At 42.2% G+C, this 19,212-nt stretch overlaps 1 protein-coding gene across 1 annotated transcript in view; it reads right to left on the reverse strand.

Annotated features, from left to right (window-relative positions):
- Window positions 1-19,212, reverse strand: part of LOC138285079 (contactin-associated protein-like 5) — a 2,160,239-nt gene that overhangs the window by 72,464 nt on the left and 2,068,563 nt on the right. Inside the window, exon 22 of the mRNA XM_069224597.1 lies at window positions 11,373-11,591. Coding sequence (XP_069080698.1) covers window positions 11,373-11,591 — 219 coding nt within the window. The remainder of the gene's footprint in view (window positions 1-11,372; window positions 11,592-19,212) is intronic.

Here is a 19,212-nt window from a genome sequence, read left to right on the forward strand (position 1 = left end):
AATAGCTGTGGCTCTACCCTGACAATTTCCTCCACCACGACCCTTAGCTCCTCCTCTGTGAAATGGGAGTGTCTTTCTGGTGCCATGGGTGTTATGTGAGGTGTGTTGGTGAGGTTGTGTTGGGTAATGTGTTGGGGTGTGTGATGTGAGTGAGTGGTGTATAGGTGTGAGTAGTGTGTGGCTCTCGTTGTGTCAGTGGTCTTGGTGTCTCTCTGTTGGCAATGATTTGTAATCATAAAAGGTTGTGGGTAATGTGGGTGTGTGTTTTATAGTGGTGTGGGTGTATCAGTGTGGTGTGCTTATGGGTGTCAGGGATGTGTTGTTTGAATTGTCCAATGTGATGTTGTTTTGTATGTGGGTGTCCATTGTGAGTATGGTGGTATGTACCACCAATGGTTTACCGCTGTTGAATGTCCACCATGGTGATTCTTGGGTCTTAATGTGATGGGAGTTGTTCTGTTGGCATAACTGTGTGGGTTTTGATACCACCAGTTTATCACTGACCTTTAGGCTGGCGGATATGTGTATGCGGCTGAATTCTGTCGGATTGGTGTGTGTCTGTCATAATTTGGTGAACGGATATATCTGCTGCCGCTGCGGTAAGTTGGCGGCCGGCAGCATGGCGTTAAGCGGCATTTACCCCCAATGTCATAATGAGGGCCTAAGTCTTAATCTAGAGCTGCCCTTGAGGAATCATAATAGGTTGGCTGCCCTGATTGAATACTCCATGAATAGGGGGATACACATCAAATAGAGTGTTGCTGATCCAGAGACGTTTCTAGCACTTCTTTTGGGGAGTCAAAGGGAGCTCTTTGAGTTTTGCCTGAGCATCAGCCCAGATCCAACAAGTGTAATGGGGGTCTTCCTCAAAATAGTTAAGAAGGCAACTGGACTACTAATGGTATCCCGAAGGCAATGAGCCCCAAGATGTAAGGAGTTTATTAAAGCTTGCTCCAAACTCATGGCAGTCTGCTGCACACTCAAATAGTCCCCTTGGGAGACGGTGAAGATTAGGACACTGAGAAACCACTACAACGATGAAAAAAGAGGAGGTTAAAAGAGAGGCTTGGGAACAATTAACTGTCATCTGTGCTAGTAATGATGTGACCAAGTTCTGGGAGATAGTGAATGCCCCCTTCTTTATGAATAGCCCCGCTATTAACATAGACGCAACAATAAATGAATATGCTTGGGTGAAGCAGTTTTCCATTGTTTATAATTCCCACAACCCAAGCAAATAGTAACTGCCTGTCTTCCACTGAGACCCACTGACCCAGGGGTAATGAGCAGCTAAAAATGTCACTCAAGGATGTTATGTCCACTCTGAATACGTGCCAGTGCAATAAAGAACAGGGACCGGATGGTGTCCCTATTGATCTATCCCCAATCCTGGTGAACGTACTTCAGAGTGCAATTACTATTGGTCCAGTGAACTCTTGGGCAAAAGCAATAATTGTCCAGATTTTTAAAAAGAGTGAGAAGGGTGACCCCCAATGTTAATGCCCAATATCTTGATTAGATTCCACTGCCATGGTATTGGTCAGAATATTGTTGGACCATCTGGAGAATTGGGCTTACAAGAAGGGCACTTTAGCACCTGTCCAGTATGGTTACAGAGAGAGTCTTGGAACTGATCAATGCCTGAAGCTTCATTTGTTCATTAATAAGTATGTGCTTGCCAAAGAAGGGTGTCTTTTCCTAGCATGTATAGACTTCAGCCCAGCTTTTGATAATGTTGTAAGGGGGAAGCTGTGGGATATGCTAGCTAAGAAGGGTGCTGACCCAGGCATCATGCACCTACTTGCGCAGCTCAATGAGGAGGCCCATGTTTGATGATAACGGAGAGTGCTCAGCCCCAATTAAAATCATAAAAGGGGTCAGGCAGGGCTGTGTGTTGCCCCCTTCCTTTTCATTTGTGTAGTAATGGAGTTGTTGATTATTTGGTTGAGGATGAAGCAGGCTCTGCAGGCAGGGACTAGGCCATTGCCAGTGTTAATGTGCGCTGATGATTGTGTCATAATGGACAGATCAAGTTGGGGACTGCAAAAATTTCTAGACAGGTTTGTTGCCTTCATGTTCGACCTGGGACTTTCTACTGATAAAGCAAAATCATTTGCCTTGGTGTGTGGTGGACCCCGAAGCAAGATCCCTTCTTTTAACATCACTGGCACAGAACTCAAGTGCATACCCACCTTAACCTATTTAGGGGTCCCTTTTTGATAATGGTGGCTCATGGCAGCATCTGATGAGTGTAAGTACAGTACAAGTGGAGAACTCCACAACCTCACTTTGTAAATTTTCTGCAAAATGAGGGTCTATGCCACCCCACACTGCTACTACCATCCACAAAGCCAGATCTGTATCAGTTGCTTCCGATGGTGCATGGGTGCAGGGGCATACTGCTGTTTTCTGCCTTCAGATTACAGAAAACAGTTTTTGGGGCAGACTCTTCTCTCTCCCCAGATGTACTTCCTGTCTAATAGTGCATAAGGAATTAGGGCCTAGATTTACGACAAAGTGGGGCAGCGTTCCGCCAAAAATAGCAGAGCTGCACCACTTTTGAAATGCAGGGATGAGCCCTATTTACAGGAATATGGCGCCCCGTGTTTCCCCCTGTGATGGTGCTGAATGAAGCTGCACGTGCCAACACAGGCATCCTTGCACCATTGTGCAAGGGTGTCTGCATTGAGGGGATAGATTGATTATGTCCCTCTGATGCAGAAAACTGCGTCAGGGCCATATTTACAAGGAGGCGTTAAGCCACAAAAAGTAGCTTAACACTTCCTTGTAAATATGGTGCAGTGAAAGCACTACTAGAGCGTCACTAAAAGTGGCGTTCCAGTGGCGCTAGGGCCTTGTAAATCTGGCCCTAGGACTTTAAACGTCTGGAAGATATTATAAGGATAGCCCGACCCTGCTGTGGCAGTCTGTTTGGTCCAGGTCTGAGACTGTGCTGGGCCAAATTGTGATCACGGACTGTCTGAAACTGGGAAGGGTTAACAAAATTCGATGGTTCACGGATGTAAAAGACGATCTGCGTGCAATTTGTAGGAACGATCTCTACGACAACTCGCAGACCATCAATCAGAAAACCAAGGTTCTTGTAAAACATGAACTACTAAACTATCTAACTGCTAAAAGATTGTTGCTGGAGTCAAAGAAAAACTCAGTTGAGGCATATCTCCCATTTTGTACTAATTCTGGAATAGAACTTTTTTTTAACAATTCCAGCATTATCCGAGATTCTACCTGGTCAGATTTTTTGGTATTTTAGCCCGGCAATATTTACATAAGTCAAGATCTAATACCATGTAAGTGAGCATCGTCTCAATCACAAGTAAACTTGATATTTTTTTGCAATCTCAACAAGGAGCCGAAGCTACGCATTTTAAGACCTTTACTGTGGCACCTCAATATTAGAAAGTGCAAAGCAGCCTTATTCTATCTAAAGCTGCTTCAGACTTAGGCGGTTTGCCTTATAATTTACAGATTCATTGCCTCAGTAGTGCATTGCACAAAGCAGTTGGGAAATGATGTATTCTAGTACACAACACTGACATGTCGAGGGCATCCATTCCTAAAATACAATCCAGAAACGATTACAAATAATGACACGGACTTGATGATTAAAGGAAAGATGTAAAGGGATCCACCCATGTCTCGGTACACAGAGCACAGCGTCCCACTTGAAAATGAGTTTAAAAATGGGTCGCTCACTCCGGTAAAGCATCATATGGTGATTTTGTAAGAGATGATAGTTTAAAAGGCAGGCAAAGGCTCCTTCGTCAAAGTGATCATGCAGGCAGGGTGCAGGACCATTCTTCAATTCTGAGTCAAGAAACAGCTATCTTCTTACCCACACATCTCATCCACGGGCACCACCCTAATTTCCAGAAGGGGAGGAAGGTATGTTTGAAGGTGGCGCACGATGCAACATGGAATTACCCCACACAGACAAATTTTCAGAGGTATGTAGTGCTCTCCTCACATTTGCAGATAACAGTTACACATATGCATTATATATTGCATGAACAAGAGGATTTCCTCTAACGTTTTACTTGTACACCCTGTTTTGTCACCCTTGTTACATGTAATATATTGTTTTTATTTTAATGTTTTAAATTACAGGACCTTAAAATAAATTAGCACAAAAGGCATATATCTCCTGCTGACATCCCAAAATGGGTATTGTATGGATGCATGATTGCGGACCAATGAATGTGATTAGTCAGCGAGGTACAACAATAAGCACCCTGGTCCTGACTAAAGCCAGGGACCCCAGTAAGACTGAAACATGTTTAGTTGATACCCAAAAGCATCATCGTTTCTTTTAATCAACTCTACATCCTCTCTAGAACAATTAGGTAATTTTTGGAGGGTTGAGAGTTTGTTATCCTACACAATGGATTCAACATTCCCACCATTTCAACACAAGTATGATTTGTTAACATAGAATATTCAAAACTAGTATTTTCTGTGGCATATCTGGAGGGTCAATAATGAAGGACAACATCCAGGGGGATGTGTGAGGCCTAACTGTACAACTGAGTCCATAAATCAGGCAAATGCCTCTTTAGTGGGTTCTGCAGTAATTATGTATTAGTCCTGTTTGTTTTTTGGTGCTTCATATATTTTCTTGGGAGGACACGGAAAATAAATGAGCATTTGTTCCCTCAAGGCCATGTGTTTGGGGTAATATGTGCTACAGATTGCCAGAAATTAGTCTGGACATTACCTTCATGTATACCTGACAGCCCTAGTGTGGTCTTCCCCCAACTATTTGCCTCCCTCCATTTTCGGATCTTGTTTTTGCTTGTTTTATGACTCTGCATACTTTGCCACTGCTGACCAGTGTCATAGTGCTTGTGCTCTCTCTCCTAAACATGGTAACATTGGCTCCTACCCAAATGGTATATTTAATTCACTGATAAGTCCCTAGTAAAGTGCACCATATGGGGCCAAGGCCTGTAAATTAAATGCTACAAGAGGACCTCCAGCACCAATTGTGCCACCTACATAAGTAGCCCCTTAACCATGTCTCAGGTCTGCCATTGCAAGGCCTGTGTGCGCAGGTTTACTGCCACCTCAACATGGCATTTAAAACCCGTTATCAAGCCTTAAACCCCCATTTTTGTACGTATAGGTCACCCCTAAGGTAGGCCTTAGTGACCCACAGGGAAATGTGCAGTGTATTTAAAAGACAGGACATGTACTTGTAGGTTTCACATATCTTAGTAGTGGAAAACTCCTAATGTAATTTTCAGTATTGTGAAGCCTGACTGTACAGCAATGGGAATCCCTTCAAATACTTGTAAGCTGTAATTCCTGATCAGAAAAGAGTTGCTACATCATGTTTCATATCTTCAGACTTGTAATGATACATCCATATTACTGGTAAAGGCCGATTTAATATGCCACGTTTGGAAAGCAGGCATTTCCCAGCTCTTACTGCTCTATGTGCCTAACAGCCTATCTCCAATCCATGTCTGGTCTCTGCTGGGTGACAACTCTCCTTGTGCATTCCATTCAGAGAGCCATAAACACAGGACACTCAACTGCATCTGCATTCATCTGCACACTGATGGGTCTCCCTGGGCAGGAATGGTGGAGGGGGTCTCACTTACACTTCAAAGGGTAGTGACCTGATCCCACACAAAGGCCTGAAAAGCCCCCACAAGTCTGACAGCAGACAGGACTCAGCTGAAAGGGGCACTGGTACATTTCAAAAGCACTCATTAAAGTCTCCCCCGCCTCAAAGGCACATTTGGGTATAAACAAAGGGTTTCTAACCCCCCTCAAATCAGACACATCTGGACATGGAACTGAACCTCTGTCAGAAGAACCTCTGTGCTGCACATATGACTCAACTGAACTGCTTTTCTGCAAGGAAAGCTTTTCTGCTTGTTGCTGTGCTTCCTGATGCTCTCTGACCCTGCTGGAAGGACTCTGCTTTTCCACCTGAGTGATCTCCAAGGGCTTGCTGGCTTGCTTCCTCTTCTCATGCAGTCTAGGGGGCATCAAAGACTGCCGACAACTCTCCTGGTTCAACTGGACTCAGCTCTCTGTGAGCCTCACCCTTGCCTGAGGACCCCCCCTCCTTGTTCTGGACCTTAGTGATGCATTGCTGGGAGCACAGCAGAAAAATCGACGCAACCCCTGAGTGCAGCAGATAAAGTGGCGCACCTCCCCGAGTGCAGCAGAAAAAGGGTGCATCATATCTCCAATGACAACACTGTGGCTGCCAGATGAAGACGCATCTCATGAAGACGCATTCACCCAACTGCATGGAAAATATTGACAGATTGTGCCCTCAGTGTTGCCGCATCGCTCCAGGAAAGGTACTGTTTCAGCAAACATAGCATGGGTTTTATAGCCGGTCTACCCTCCATCGCAGTCGGCCTGGATTTTGGATTTGCATTGGTCCCTCACGACTTCAAGTAACCTTTTGATTGCTAGTGGCTTCTGAGCACTATTTTCACTTCTAATCTTTCAAAATTCATATCTCTACTGCCACTAGATGAACTTGTGTTGTTTTGGGCTTATTTTAATCAGATAGATATTCTCTATATTCATAACCTGATGTGAAGTCTTTTTGTGGTGTTTTAACTGTGTTACTGTGTAAGGTATTGCACAAACACTTTACACATTGTCTTTTAAGTTAAGCCTACCTGCTCTGTGCCAAGCTACTTGATGTGAGCACAGGATAATTTAGGATATGTTGTGACTTATCCTGACTAGGATTGTGGTCCCTACTTGGACAGAGTGCATATCTCTGGGAACCAGAGACCCAATTGTTAACACTTCTCGTCCCATTCCTTACATGTGAGGACATATCAAAGACAGCCAGCAGCTTGAGGAAAAAGAAAGAACACAGAAGTGACAACAGTAAACAAGCGATACCAAATGTATTTCAATAAAAATATCTCCATAATGCATCTTGAGACACCAGACAAAACCCTAGTGTGGCTGTTGTACAAAAGCTGTTTATACACTGCGTTCACTTCTAGGATGACCATAACCCGTACATCTGAAAAATCTGTCTTTATGTGCCAATGAAGGATCTTAGACTTTCTAATTAAGTTTGAGCTACAGCTACTGTGGTTGTCAGGAGCAATTTGATTCAGAGGAAGAATACAACAACTGACACCAAGTCCTATTATATTTGATGCCAGGCGACGAAGTGAGAGTAATGAGCCCTGGATTGATAGGAAGAATTAGATTAACCTGAAATTGTACTGCTCAAACAAAAAAGTTAAATAGATTTTTTATCCTCGAAAGATATATAAAATATATCCTACAGCTGAAGGACTAATACAAAATGGCACAAGATGGGTGAATGGACTACCACAGAGTTTTGGGACTTCTCCACCTATCAGTCACAAGTCCAAACATGACACTTAGTAGCAATCAGCAGCCAGGAGGAAATTCACTTTTCACATCAAAAGAAATATCAGTTGTTATGGTGTTATCAAAAGGCACAGCCACCAACCACTGTGCTTGTATCTCTATCCTGAGCAAGAGTACGGCAAAATGTTCAACCACCAAAGTAGTCAACAAAGGAGACTGGGAGTGTTTTACTAAACTCCAAGAGGCATGAGGCCCTACTACAGAAGATGCATCTTGAATATGTGTGCAGAGCCTCACCTCACTTTTCTATCTACAACGTCTGAAGGGAAGAGTCTTCCTTGAATATAGATAATCTAGCAGTCACATTTGGAAGCATCAGATGTACTACCACAACCTACCACAATCAGAGGAAAGTCTGAATCATCTACATGACAATTCCTAGAAAGAAAACTCCTGTTGAACTGTTTCCAATACATTGGAATCATAGGCAAAGATCTACGAAGGAGTCAGGAAACTGTGAAAAAAGGACAGAGTTCCTAGAAGGCACCTTCTCTGCCTTTGTATGAAGGCCCAAAGTGTCTCTCATAATAGGAAGAACAAGATCCAAACTGACTTTGCCAATAACCTCTCACTGAAATATGGCAAGATAGAGACATCAGAATTCACATTAGGGATATGGGAAAACAAGGATAGTGGGTGAAATCCAGGGACCCTAACAAACCCTGCTTGGGAGTGTTTTGTTGTGCCATTAGCTCACTAAACATCTCTACACCCAAGGCTTTCAATTTGCTGCAGATAATCCATAAATTCCCACCTGACTCTCATAAGTTGAGTCCCTTGAGAAGGAAGTCTCCCACACTCTCTTCAATGAGTACTTGTTTTCTATTGTACATTCAAAGTCATCAGTGAGAGCAGATCCTAAACACATGCAGTACCTACCACCCAGCTTGGCCTGCTTCTGAAATAATGCCCACTGTTCTCTTTCAACCTTTTGATCATCAGCTCACTTCCTTGTGATAAGTCCACCCTGTGCATGAACCACTTTTTGGATATTTTCTTTAGTAAGTCACTGTGTTTTGTTTCAAAGCAGAAAGGCACATGGCACTATATGGAGGTACTTACTAAAAGCAGCAGCTCAACTGGGAACACAAGTTTCATTGGGAATTGAATTCAACCCCAACCTCTGCAGGCAATCAGGCAATACTGTTTGAGTTACACTTTGCCTTAGGCCAGTTGACCAAACCATGCTACGGAGGGAAGGAGGATCCAGCAGATTTAAATCCAACAAAAATGAAACTAGGAATACTGATTAGTAATGGCCCGTATTAAGTGTATAATGTGAGGGGTAAAGTTTTCTTTAATCAATTGGATTTTAAGAGTTGCTTGTAGGGAAGCAGAGCATCCTCACACAAAAGGGCAGGAATGAGGAAGGAAAATGAAAAGGCAATGACATTTTAAACAAAAGGGGGCTGTATGCATGAGTAAAATACTAAATTAAAGAGGTAGTACAAGGTATTCTGCATTTACATGACTTATCAAATTATTCCATTTCATAAAAGCAAATAATTTTTATTGCATGATTTTCATTCTGCTTTCATACAGGGTCATTTTCTTATCATATATACTGCTTAGTATCTATATTTTAGATGTCTGACTATGTATTTTTTGTAATTTACATTTGAGCTCAACCACTGATAACTATGACACAGTGTAGACACGCTTAACTTAAATGAGGAAAACATTTAGGAGTGCCAAAACAACTAAAACGTCCACACAAAAAAAACACAATAGAAATCTCTGTCCAATTTATAAAAATGGGAAGTATTTTAATGAACAGAATAACACAAGGATGGCTAAAGAATCCAATGAGAGGATCCAGTGATATGATTTTTTAACGTTTTGAAAACAAAAGCACAAAAAAGTGCTAGGCAGCAACCCCAGGCATTGGTCGTCCTAGACCAGGGCAGAGGGTAAGGTTTGAGGCCAGCTGCAATAGATAGTAGATAGTGGGTTGGATATGAGGCCCAGGTCATCAGGGGGGCAAACTGTAAGCTGGATCTCTGTCAGAGTTTGACAATTGCAGGTTCCTGAAGAGGGGGCTCATTGACATAGGTGGGAAAGCTGTAAGCGGGTGAAGTCCAGAGACTGTGCCCAAGAAGGTCTTGACATTGATCATCTTTGGAACAGTGTTGCTTTTTGTGAAGCTCTCTACATTAAGACTTAGATCTCTTTCAGAGGTTCAGAACAGCCTGCAAGGTATGACCAGCAGGTCGACATCAATGGCTTTGGCTTGATGGCAGTACCAGTCTCACATTGGTTCTTCAGAGAACAATTCCCTGCTTTTGCAATTTGGACAAGAGGAGTGCACTCTAACACCAGCTTAGAGTTTCAGAACCTCAGGGACAGCACTTGGTAGTCAGGACTCACTCCAAAAGAGGCATCATTTGAAGGATGGGGAGCGGCTTAGCACAACTCGCAGACTATCCTGCTCTGGTAGAAAAAAGTTCTCATACCCCATCACTTTGTCCACTGTCTGGTAGCAATCTACATCTCATCACAGGAGAGCCGTCAACAGTCAGATCACTCTGAACAGTTGCAGAATGGAACATTTGGCTCGAACAGGAAAATTACAAATTTCAAAAAGGGTCATTTTCATAATAGTAATATAACATCTGATTTGACCATTATATTGGATTTTAAATTATGATTAAAATGAGCTTTTAAATCATGTTTCTAGCTAATCCTAAACTGAAGATTCTGTAATGAACTAAGCTGCTGTAATGTGATTCAGTGGCCCCTATAGGAGAGCCAGCCTTGTCACAGTCAAAAGTGACTTTAGGGGATTTACACTGCCAGCACATTTAAAACATGTGCAACATAAAAATATACATGTCCTACTTTTTAAATACCAGTCACCCTGTACTATGGACATTAAGGGCCAGATGTAGTAAACAAAAATTTTGCGACTTGCAAATTGCGAGTCTGACCGACTCGCAATTTGCAACTCGCAAAATGGGATGCAGAAAGGTGTCTCAGACACCTTCTGCGACTCGCTATGGGGTCGCAAAGACCCACCTCATCAATTTTCATGAGGTGGGTCGCAGTTTGTGACCCCATAGCGGGTCCCTGCACTCACAGGGATGGTGGCCCACTGTTGTCAGCAGACCTCCATGTCTGTGACTGCTTTTTCAATAAAGCAGTTTTTTTTTTTTTTTCATTTTGCAGCCCGTTTTCCTTAAAAGAAAACGAGTTGCAAAATGAAAAAAAATCCGAAACCATTTGGTTTCGTTTTTTTCAGAGTAGGCAGTGGTCCATAGGACCACTGCCTGCTCTGAATTTTTTTTTTTTCCGCATTCACAAAGGGGAAGGGGTCCCTTCCCTTTTGCGAATGAGTTACCACCAGTGTGACACTGGTGGTAACTGCGAGTTGGTTTGCAACCGCATTCGCGGTCACAAAGCAACTCAGCATGGCGATGCGGTCGCAAATAGGAAGGAAACACCCCTTCCTATTTGCGAGTCGCATCCCCAAATTCGCAATTTGAGGATGAGCATCGCGTTCGGCCTTTTGCATGCCGCAAACTGCGTTTTTCGCAGTTTGCGACATGCAAAAGGCTTCCTACATCTGGCCCTTAGAGCCTACTTAAGGGGTGACTTATAGGTATTAAAAGGAAGGTTTAGGCCTGGCAAAAGGTTTATGTTGCTAAATCCAATTAACAATTTTAGAAAAGTGCATATAATGTGCAGGAGCAGATCTGGAGACATGCTTTGTATTGTCACTTTAATGGTGGCACAATTTATCCTGCAGTCCACTAGTACACTTATGTATCATAGATAGGTTAAATGTAAAGAGTATAGTAAATTTTAACATGCTTTAGGGGTAAGTATACATGCACTGGGGCCCAGTTTCCAGTGCCCCCGAATGCACAGTCAAAACACTGTCAACATTAGTCCATAAAATAGAGTGCCTATACAAAAAGAGGCAATTGTTTACACAAGGTATTTGACTTTGATAAAGGGGTACATACCTGGTGAGGAATAAGTTGTGGTCATTGCTTCCAAATTAGCCTCAGTGATAGATCCACTGCTACATTCAGAAAGTGCCCCTTTAACTGTGACTGGAGCATTGGTAGGATGCCTTAGGGCTGCTTTCAGCGGGGCATACTTATTGTACAGGACTGATGAAAGGCATCCAACAAAACCATATCTGTTTGCTTTCATAACTTCTGAATCCAGTCTGGAATTGTCTGTCAAAAAAGGAATACGCTATTTTTTATCTAATGAATTTACATTTTACTCCCTTTTAAAGGCATAACATGGTATAACTCTTTAAAGTGAAACAATTTCTGCACAAACAGTACTGATCAGAAAACAAGGAATTGAATCAAACTGTAGCCATCCTTTTTTCATGTCCATAAGATATAATAAATGTTCAAATTCAATGGGATCCCCATCTCTCCTCTCACAGATCAAGTTGGGTTTGGTATTGTTCAGTCAAACATACTATTAACTGATTGCAAAACACTGGTCACCATTTATGTCTAGTGTTTTTGTAACCAGTAAAGCAGTTAAGAGCCGAATTATGTAATAATAGGCGATTCTTAAAATTTTGATTTGTAGTAGGTCACAATCTGACCCTCCTCCTAAATACTAATGAGCAGGCCAACCTATCAGTGATTGCGTTAAATGAAAGTTTTAGTTAAAGGAAATGGGGCCACAATTAAAAAAAAATGATTTCAAAATTTGATTGAGAGTTGGAATTACCCTGGAACACTGTCTTCTCTTCAGTAAATACATTACTACATCCTTTTAGGATTCTGTGAAATTAAAAAAATTTGCAACCAGATTTCAGTCCCAAAACATTGAAATATATGACAACAATTTGGAATTTGGCAGTGATGCATACAACATGCCCTACCCAGACTAGAAACAGCAATATATTTGGAATTTCATTTTAGAAGTCAGAAAAAATCTGGCTCCTAAAATGGGTTTAGTATATAGAAAAAAAGTTTTGTAATGGGCACAAATGCTCATTTGAAGCATTTGAGAGTGTTAAAATGCCTACTAACTCTGACCCTTAGAGCCCTGGATTTTAACATAAAACATGTCCTTAAAAGAATGGCATATGTAGGCTAATGCCCCCACAAATATTCATCCTAACCAACATAGACCCTGGCTGCTAGGTTGAGACGAGGGCAACATAAAACAGTTGGGTCCAGATTTAGCAAGCCTTTACATTGTCCTTGTGTCAAGCAGAGGCCTCCGTAAATTTACAAAGCTGTGCAAAGTCTGTGCCTCTATGCATGGCTTTGTAAAGAGATGTAACACAACACAGTTTTCACTTTGTTACATTACATTTCAACTTAAGAGGCATTCTGTGGGTGGAGCATGGACATTACCATGCATCCACCCATGTATTGTAGCTCATTCCAAGATTTACTAATGCTATTAAACCTGGGAACGTGTTAGAATGCTGTGCCTTTCCCAGTGAGGTATAATGAGAAGAAATACATTTATTTCGCCTCATTATTTCCTCTTTCCATTTATGCTGCATTCCTTTGTAGAGGTAGAAAGAAGAACATGCCTGTAAGGATGCTTTTTTGTTCAGGAAGGTGGACTGACTTTTCTGCACCAAAACAGTCCTCCCAGTAATGCAGGCACCATTATGCTATAGTGAAAGGGTGCCTTGTCTTGTTGTTAGGCAGCAAAGAGTGAGCCAGGGCAAGAGAGAGCGGAAATGTTCCATATCTTTACAAATATGGAGCATTTCCTTTCACACAACGCAGTGCAGCCACTTTGCTTGCTGCACTGCGTTGCTTAAAATTAGCATACATGAACCTTGGGGTCGTTACATGCTGCACTTTCTCAAAAAAGAGCTGGGCACCTGTTTTTCTTTTCATTTCAGGTTTCTAACATCATACAGATAACTCGAAAATTCTCCAGGTAGGTAATACATACACTTTACATACACTTTAGCCAGCACAAGCCATTAATGGAGAGATACAGGACTTGATCACTGTTTCTAAAGCTTGATGTTTTCCTTTTATAAATACATTTGTAGAACCTCGAGTTATTTGTAGACTCCTTAAGTGTAACGCCTTTGAGCTTTTGACTTCGCATCATTTCAACCTTTTTGTGTTTTTAACAGTAATAGTACTTTCGTTGTAAGTATAAAAATTCAAAATATCCGGACCCTGAAAAGTCAGGAATTCCATATGTTGCAGGTAGGGCTAACTTTTTCGGACATAGACAATTTGTACAAATATGGCACCATACAATAATTCAATATGCATGCTTTTCTGCCTAATGGCTTCACATCCTTGCGACAACTAGAACCAGTTCTGGTTTTCCAGCTAATAGCACCTGCATGCTTAGTTCTCGGTCTGTGCTTACAATATGAAAAGTGAAACTAGATTTCCTTGTATGCTAGGTGGTGTTAGCTAAAAAGCCAGACCTGGCTGTAGTTGTCACATGTACTACGAAGCTTATATGTGCGTTTTCAGTTTCTGCACTGATTTCCAATAAACAATGAACACAATGAACAACGCATTCTAGGTCCAATGCAAGACTGAAAGGTAGACCTTGGATTCATCAGGAGAGGTTATTATTTGATCAGAAGCAAGGGCAGGAATCAATTGGGGGAGGCTTTCTGTCCAATTTTCAAGACTTCTCAAGACAATGATTTTATCAAATGCAGTCCAATAAAAACAAGGCTAAAGTATGAAACTACAAAAAATCATTTTACCATACGCTTAGCTAAGTCTTACGATTTGGTCAGATTGCTTGACAGCATTTTGAACCTCTGCGTTTAGGGAGGTATACATTTAAATTAAAACGCCATTTCCAATCAAATTTCTGAGTATTTGAGAGAAAAGAAGAAGGATGAATCAAACTCTGTTGTGGTTTCCTGCTGCAAATACAGTTTAGAAGATTTTCAATTCTACATTCATGGGATTTGCCAACTTCTTTGCAACCCCTGAAGTATTTTGAAAACGTTTTGGAAACGATGTACAAATAAAAAAGAAAAAAAAAAACACATTTAGAATCACACTTGTTGCAGACCACATGAATTCAGAAGGCCCAAGTCCAGCTTTATCCTCCACAGATAAAATAAAATCTTGCTTCACCAACCTTTCTCAATCAGTCACCAAAAACTAGGGGGCAAATTTAAGAAAGTGGCACTGCACCCAGTGCAGTGCCCCTTTCCTTGTGCCCCTAAGCTCCACCCCTACCGCCACCATATGTGCGCTGTATTTAAAATACTGCACACCATCGCACAGGATGGGGGAAATAGCATCATTTTTATTGACGCTATTGATGTACTCTGTGGAATAGTGCCAAAATGTTGGTGCTACTCCTGCAGAGTACATGGGGGCCATTATAGATAACGGCATGCCCCCTTTTAACGCCTGCTCTGAGCAGATGTTAAAAGTGTTGAAAAAATGGCTCAAGGAAATTCCTTAGATTTTCTTATGCCATTTTTTCACCCTCTCTAATGGGGGAACACCCCCCTTGCATACATTAAGCCTATAGCAGGCACAATGTGGCGCAAGGGTTTAAAAAGTGGCACAAAGCATGATTTGAGCCACTTTATGAATGTGGCATGTGGAAAATGCAACTTTAGAGCTGCCTTAGTGTAAAACAAATGACGCTATGGCGGCGCTAAGGTTGCAGTAAGGGCTCTTAAATCTGATCTTAGGAGCTTGCCCAGAAAAGGGAACACTCTCACCTGCCAACCTCATCAACGCCTGACTCCAGAGCTACAGAAAAGAGCCTCTTTCAGCTGTCCCACATAGGACTCTAGTGTACATCAACACAAGTGAGAATTGAAGAGGGCGTGTGGGCCTTGACCTCCTGCAGCTATTCCTTCTTCTGCCACTCAGGAGCATCATAGTGCAGCTGCCTAATTGCCCCCACAATACTAACAAAAAGCAATCGACAATCATATAATGCTGACCCTTAAATATTAACCATCTCTAGAAATGTAAAGTCCTTTTGAGAAACAGCGCACATATATTCTACTATTACCAAACTTTGTTTCAAAATTCTTATTTCTTCTTTTCCCTTGATGGCTCCTTTTTTCCCACAATATGTCGTACTGAGTTGCATTTAACTCTTAGTGTGCAATGTTCACCAAAATCCACCACTTTATGAATATAAATCAAGTAAAAATCATTAAAAACATGGATTGATTTGCAATCCTTTTCTAAACTCCATAAAACCCTATTTAATGCATCCTACGTCCTATGCTTAATGAGCTGGGTGTTGCAAGTACTTATGCTTTAAAAAGTAGCTCTTCACTGTGGCGTTCACTCATTCATTTATTCAAAGTAAATTCTTTAACAAGGACATAATAAGAAACTATAACATAGATTTGTTGGGAATACAGAAATTGAATATTAGAAATGAGAACTCTAGTTGGCAGGAGTATACACCCTTGTCCAAGTAGGTACCACAAACCTAGTCAGAACAAGTTACAACACAATTTAAATTATCCTGTGCCCACCCTCTGGTCACTTAGCACTAAGCAGTCCGGCTTAGAAGGCTTTGTTTAAAGTATTTGTGCAATAAATCAAACAGTAACACAGTGAAGACACCACAAAAAAATCCAAACAGGTTTAGAAAAACAGGTAATATTTATCTGAATAAAATACTGTTGAAGTGATGAAAATCCAATGTACACAAATAAAGTTATGAATTTTTAAAGATTAAATCCGACTAAAGCGCCTAGAAACATAATAGCTTCAACTGGGGCTATCATAGCGTTGTTGACGGAGTCATTCCCAACAATCCAACACCACCGGTGCCCATCACGGAGTTACGTGGACTCCCAAGTACAGTACCTTTTGAAAACGAAGGGCTAGGACATTACACGGAGTCGCCAGGGGTGTCGCTGAAGTTGGCACAGCATCAGTCCTTACAGCTTCCGAGGAGATGAGGTGTCGGTTCTGCGCTGTGAGGCAGGTTGGTGCCATTCGGATGCAGAGGGAGATGATGAGGTGTTTGTTTGTGTGTGTCGATTCCATGTGACCCGGCAGGGTTGCTGGTCCGTGGTGACCCTGGGTGATGTCAGCAGAGTGCAGCAACATCAGACTTGTGTTATAGGCCGCAGTCATTGGTGCAGAGAGGTCCACAGAGCATGAGCAAGCTACGTCGTCACTGGTGCCACTGAAGCCATTCCGGAGTCGCTGGAGTCGGGTGCTAGCTAAAAGCCATTAATTGAAGTCTTTGCTATCCCTTAGACTTCGGAACAGGAGGCAAGCTCAGTCCAAGCCCTTAGAGAGCCCCTTTGGGGGAAGACAGAGTCCTTATAGCACAGTCAGAGGCCAGCAGGGAGCAGAACAACAGCACAGCAGCAGTCCTTCTCAGCAAAGCAGTCCAAAAAGTCCTTTGAGCAGCCAGGCAGGTCTTCTGCCAGGGTTCAGGTGCAGGTCCAGAAGTGGCAGATTTGGTGGGGTCAGAGAACGTGGTTATATACCCCAAAATGTCTTGTAAGCGGGAGAGACTTCAAAGAGTGGTTTTGAAGTGCACAAGTTCCCCTTTCAGCCCAGTCCTGTCTGCCAGGGTCCCTGTGGGGGTTATTAGTCCTTTGTGTGAGGGCAGACCACTGGCCTATGAAATGGAAGTGTCAAGCCCTCTAACCTTCCAGCCCAGGAGGACCTATTCAGTATGCAGATGAATGCAGATGTGACTGAGTGTCCTGTGGTTGTGGTTGTCTGGGTGAAATGCACAAGGAAGTTGTCAACCAGAAAATATCAGAAGTTTATTGTAGACAGGCTGTAAGGCACAGATGGTTTTAAGTGCAGAGAAATGCTCACTTTCTAAAAGTGGCATTTTGAAAATAGTAATATAAAATTCAACCTCACCAACAAGTAGGATTTTCTATTGCCATTCTGTCCATACTATATATGACCTGGTTACCCCTTTCAGATCGGAATCTACCACTCAAAAAGTATATGAGGGCAGTCCTAATGCTAGTCTATGAAAGGAGCAGGTCTCACAGTGGTGGAAAACAAATGAAGGAGTTTTTCACTACCAGCACATGTAAAATACATATGAACATGTCCTGCCTTTTGCCTACATAGCACCCTGCCCTATGGGTTACCTAGGGCCTTCCTTAGGAGTGACGTATCTGTAGAAAAATGGGAGTTTAAGGCTTGGCAAGTACTTTTAAATGCCAAGTCGAAGTGACAGACACAGGACTTGCAATGGCAGGCCTGAGACATGGTTAAAGTGCTACTTATGTGGGAGGCACAATCAGTGCTGCAGGTCCACTGGTAGTATTTAATTTACAGGCCCTTGTCACATGTAGTGCACATTACTAGGGACTTATAAGTAAATCAAATATGCCAACTGGGGATGAACCAATCTTACTATGTTTAAGGGAGAGAGCACATGTGTTTTTAACACTGGTTAGCAGTGGTATAGTATGCAGAGTCCTAGAACCAGCAAAAACAGTGTCAGAAAAGTAGAGGGAGGTAGGCAAAATATTGGGGAATGACCACCCTAAGGCTGTCAGGTCTAATAGTCTTGTATTGGATTCTGCAAACCCACTAGCCATTTCATTTTTTCACACATCTGCTGAAGTATTTTTTATTAATGGTGTTAGGATAGGTATATCACATTAACATGAAATATCAACTCTATCTCTCATGAAGTGCTGAGTGAACCTTTTTCTGGGACATTCATAACTTCCAAGAACCTTCAGAGTAGATTTGGGGTGATCAATGCTGTCATTCAAATTTAACTTTCCAATCAAGTCTTTCTCAGATTTCCGTATGTGATGGCAAAAACTGTCTGGATTGAGCACATTTTGTTCCACAATTTGTGCTTGAAGCAGAGAAGTAAGTGTGTGCTTCGACTATCCAGCAGAATTGATTACTAATCCAAAAGCTGAAATTTCAGTGAGAGATTTTCGAGGCAGTCACAATTTCCAAGTGTCTTTGCAAGAACTAATTTGGACTTAAAATAATCTATAGCTTCCTATTTCCTTTGCTATTAGAGATAGGCGGAACTGTGGCAATGCAGAGCTGAAACATGCTGAGGAAATTCGATTTTTAATACGATCGTATCGACCCGCCATTTTGTGGCCCGCCGCCATTTTATGTTGCCTTCACTCAGGCAGCACAGCGAACGAAGTCCATTCTGCCTTTTCTGCTTATTCTGCAACATGGTGTTCAAAACAGCTTTCTGCCTCTATCTTTACAAGGCTGGTATTAAGGTCTGACCGAGTACACTAATCCCTGTCTGGTTTTCTAATCCTTGTTTCAACTATCTGTAGGCTCACACTATTCTCCGCCGATCTTATCTTATCGTCTGGCCTTCGCTGTCCTTTGCTAGTATTCTCTCATTTCACAACTGTCCTTCAAACGCACACAAACTTATCGCACCACATGCAACTTCGTTGTGGATCGGTTAATGAATTAGTTCAAGGGAGGGGTGACAAACACAGCTGGAGGGGAGGCAACCTTAAGTCACTTGATACTTTGTTCTGTCTTGTTTTCCGACATTTCTATTGACTCTGTTCTATCTTTACGTCATTCTTACTGGCTCCTTTCTATGTGTTCTGGGAGTGTATGTAGTTAATAAATGTTTTTATACGGTATATAAGATTGTGCGCCACAAAGTAAAGTGGCAGTCTCCTGAGAACATACCTTGTGTACTTCTTGGACAACTGTACTAGCTGCAGCTAATAAAATCTGATCTTTTACGCCTGACAGAGTGTCCCGTGTCTCTGTTAGTTGAGGCAGGTGAATCCAAGGAGATTTCAGGCGTACCCTGCGCCGCCAGGCCCATAAGGTTCTGGTTCTTCAACTGGCGCCCAACGTGGGGCGGCTTCAGCGGTACCGGTTCTGCCTGAAGGTCGTG

The sequence above is a fragment of the Pleurodeles waltl genome, chromosome 3_1 (genome assembly GCF_031143425.1).
Source record: "Pleurodeles waltl isolate 20211129_DDA chromosome 3_1, aPleWal1.hap1.20221129, whole genome shotgun sequence".
Taxonomy (NCBI): domain Eukaryota; kingdom Metazoa; phylum Chordata; class Amphibia; order Caudata; family Salamandridae; genus Pleurodeles; species Pleurodeles waltl.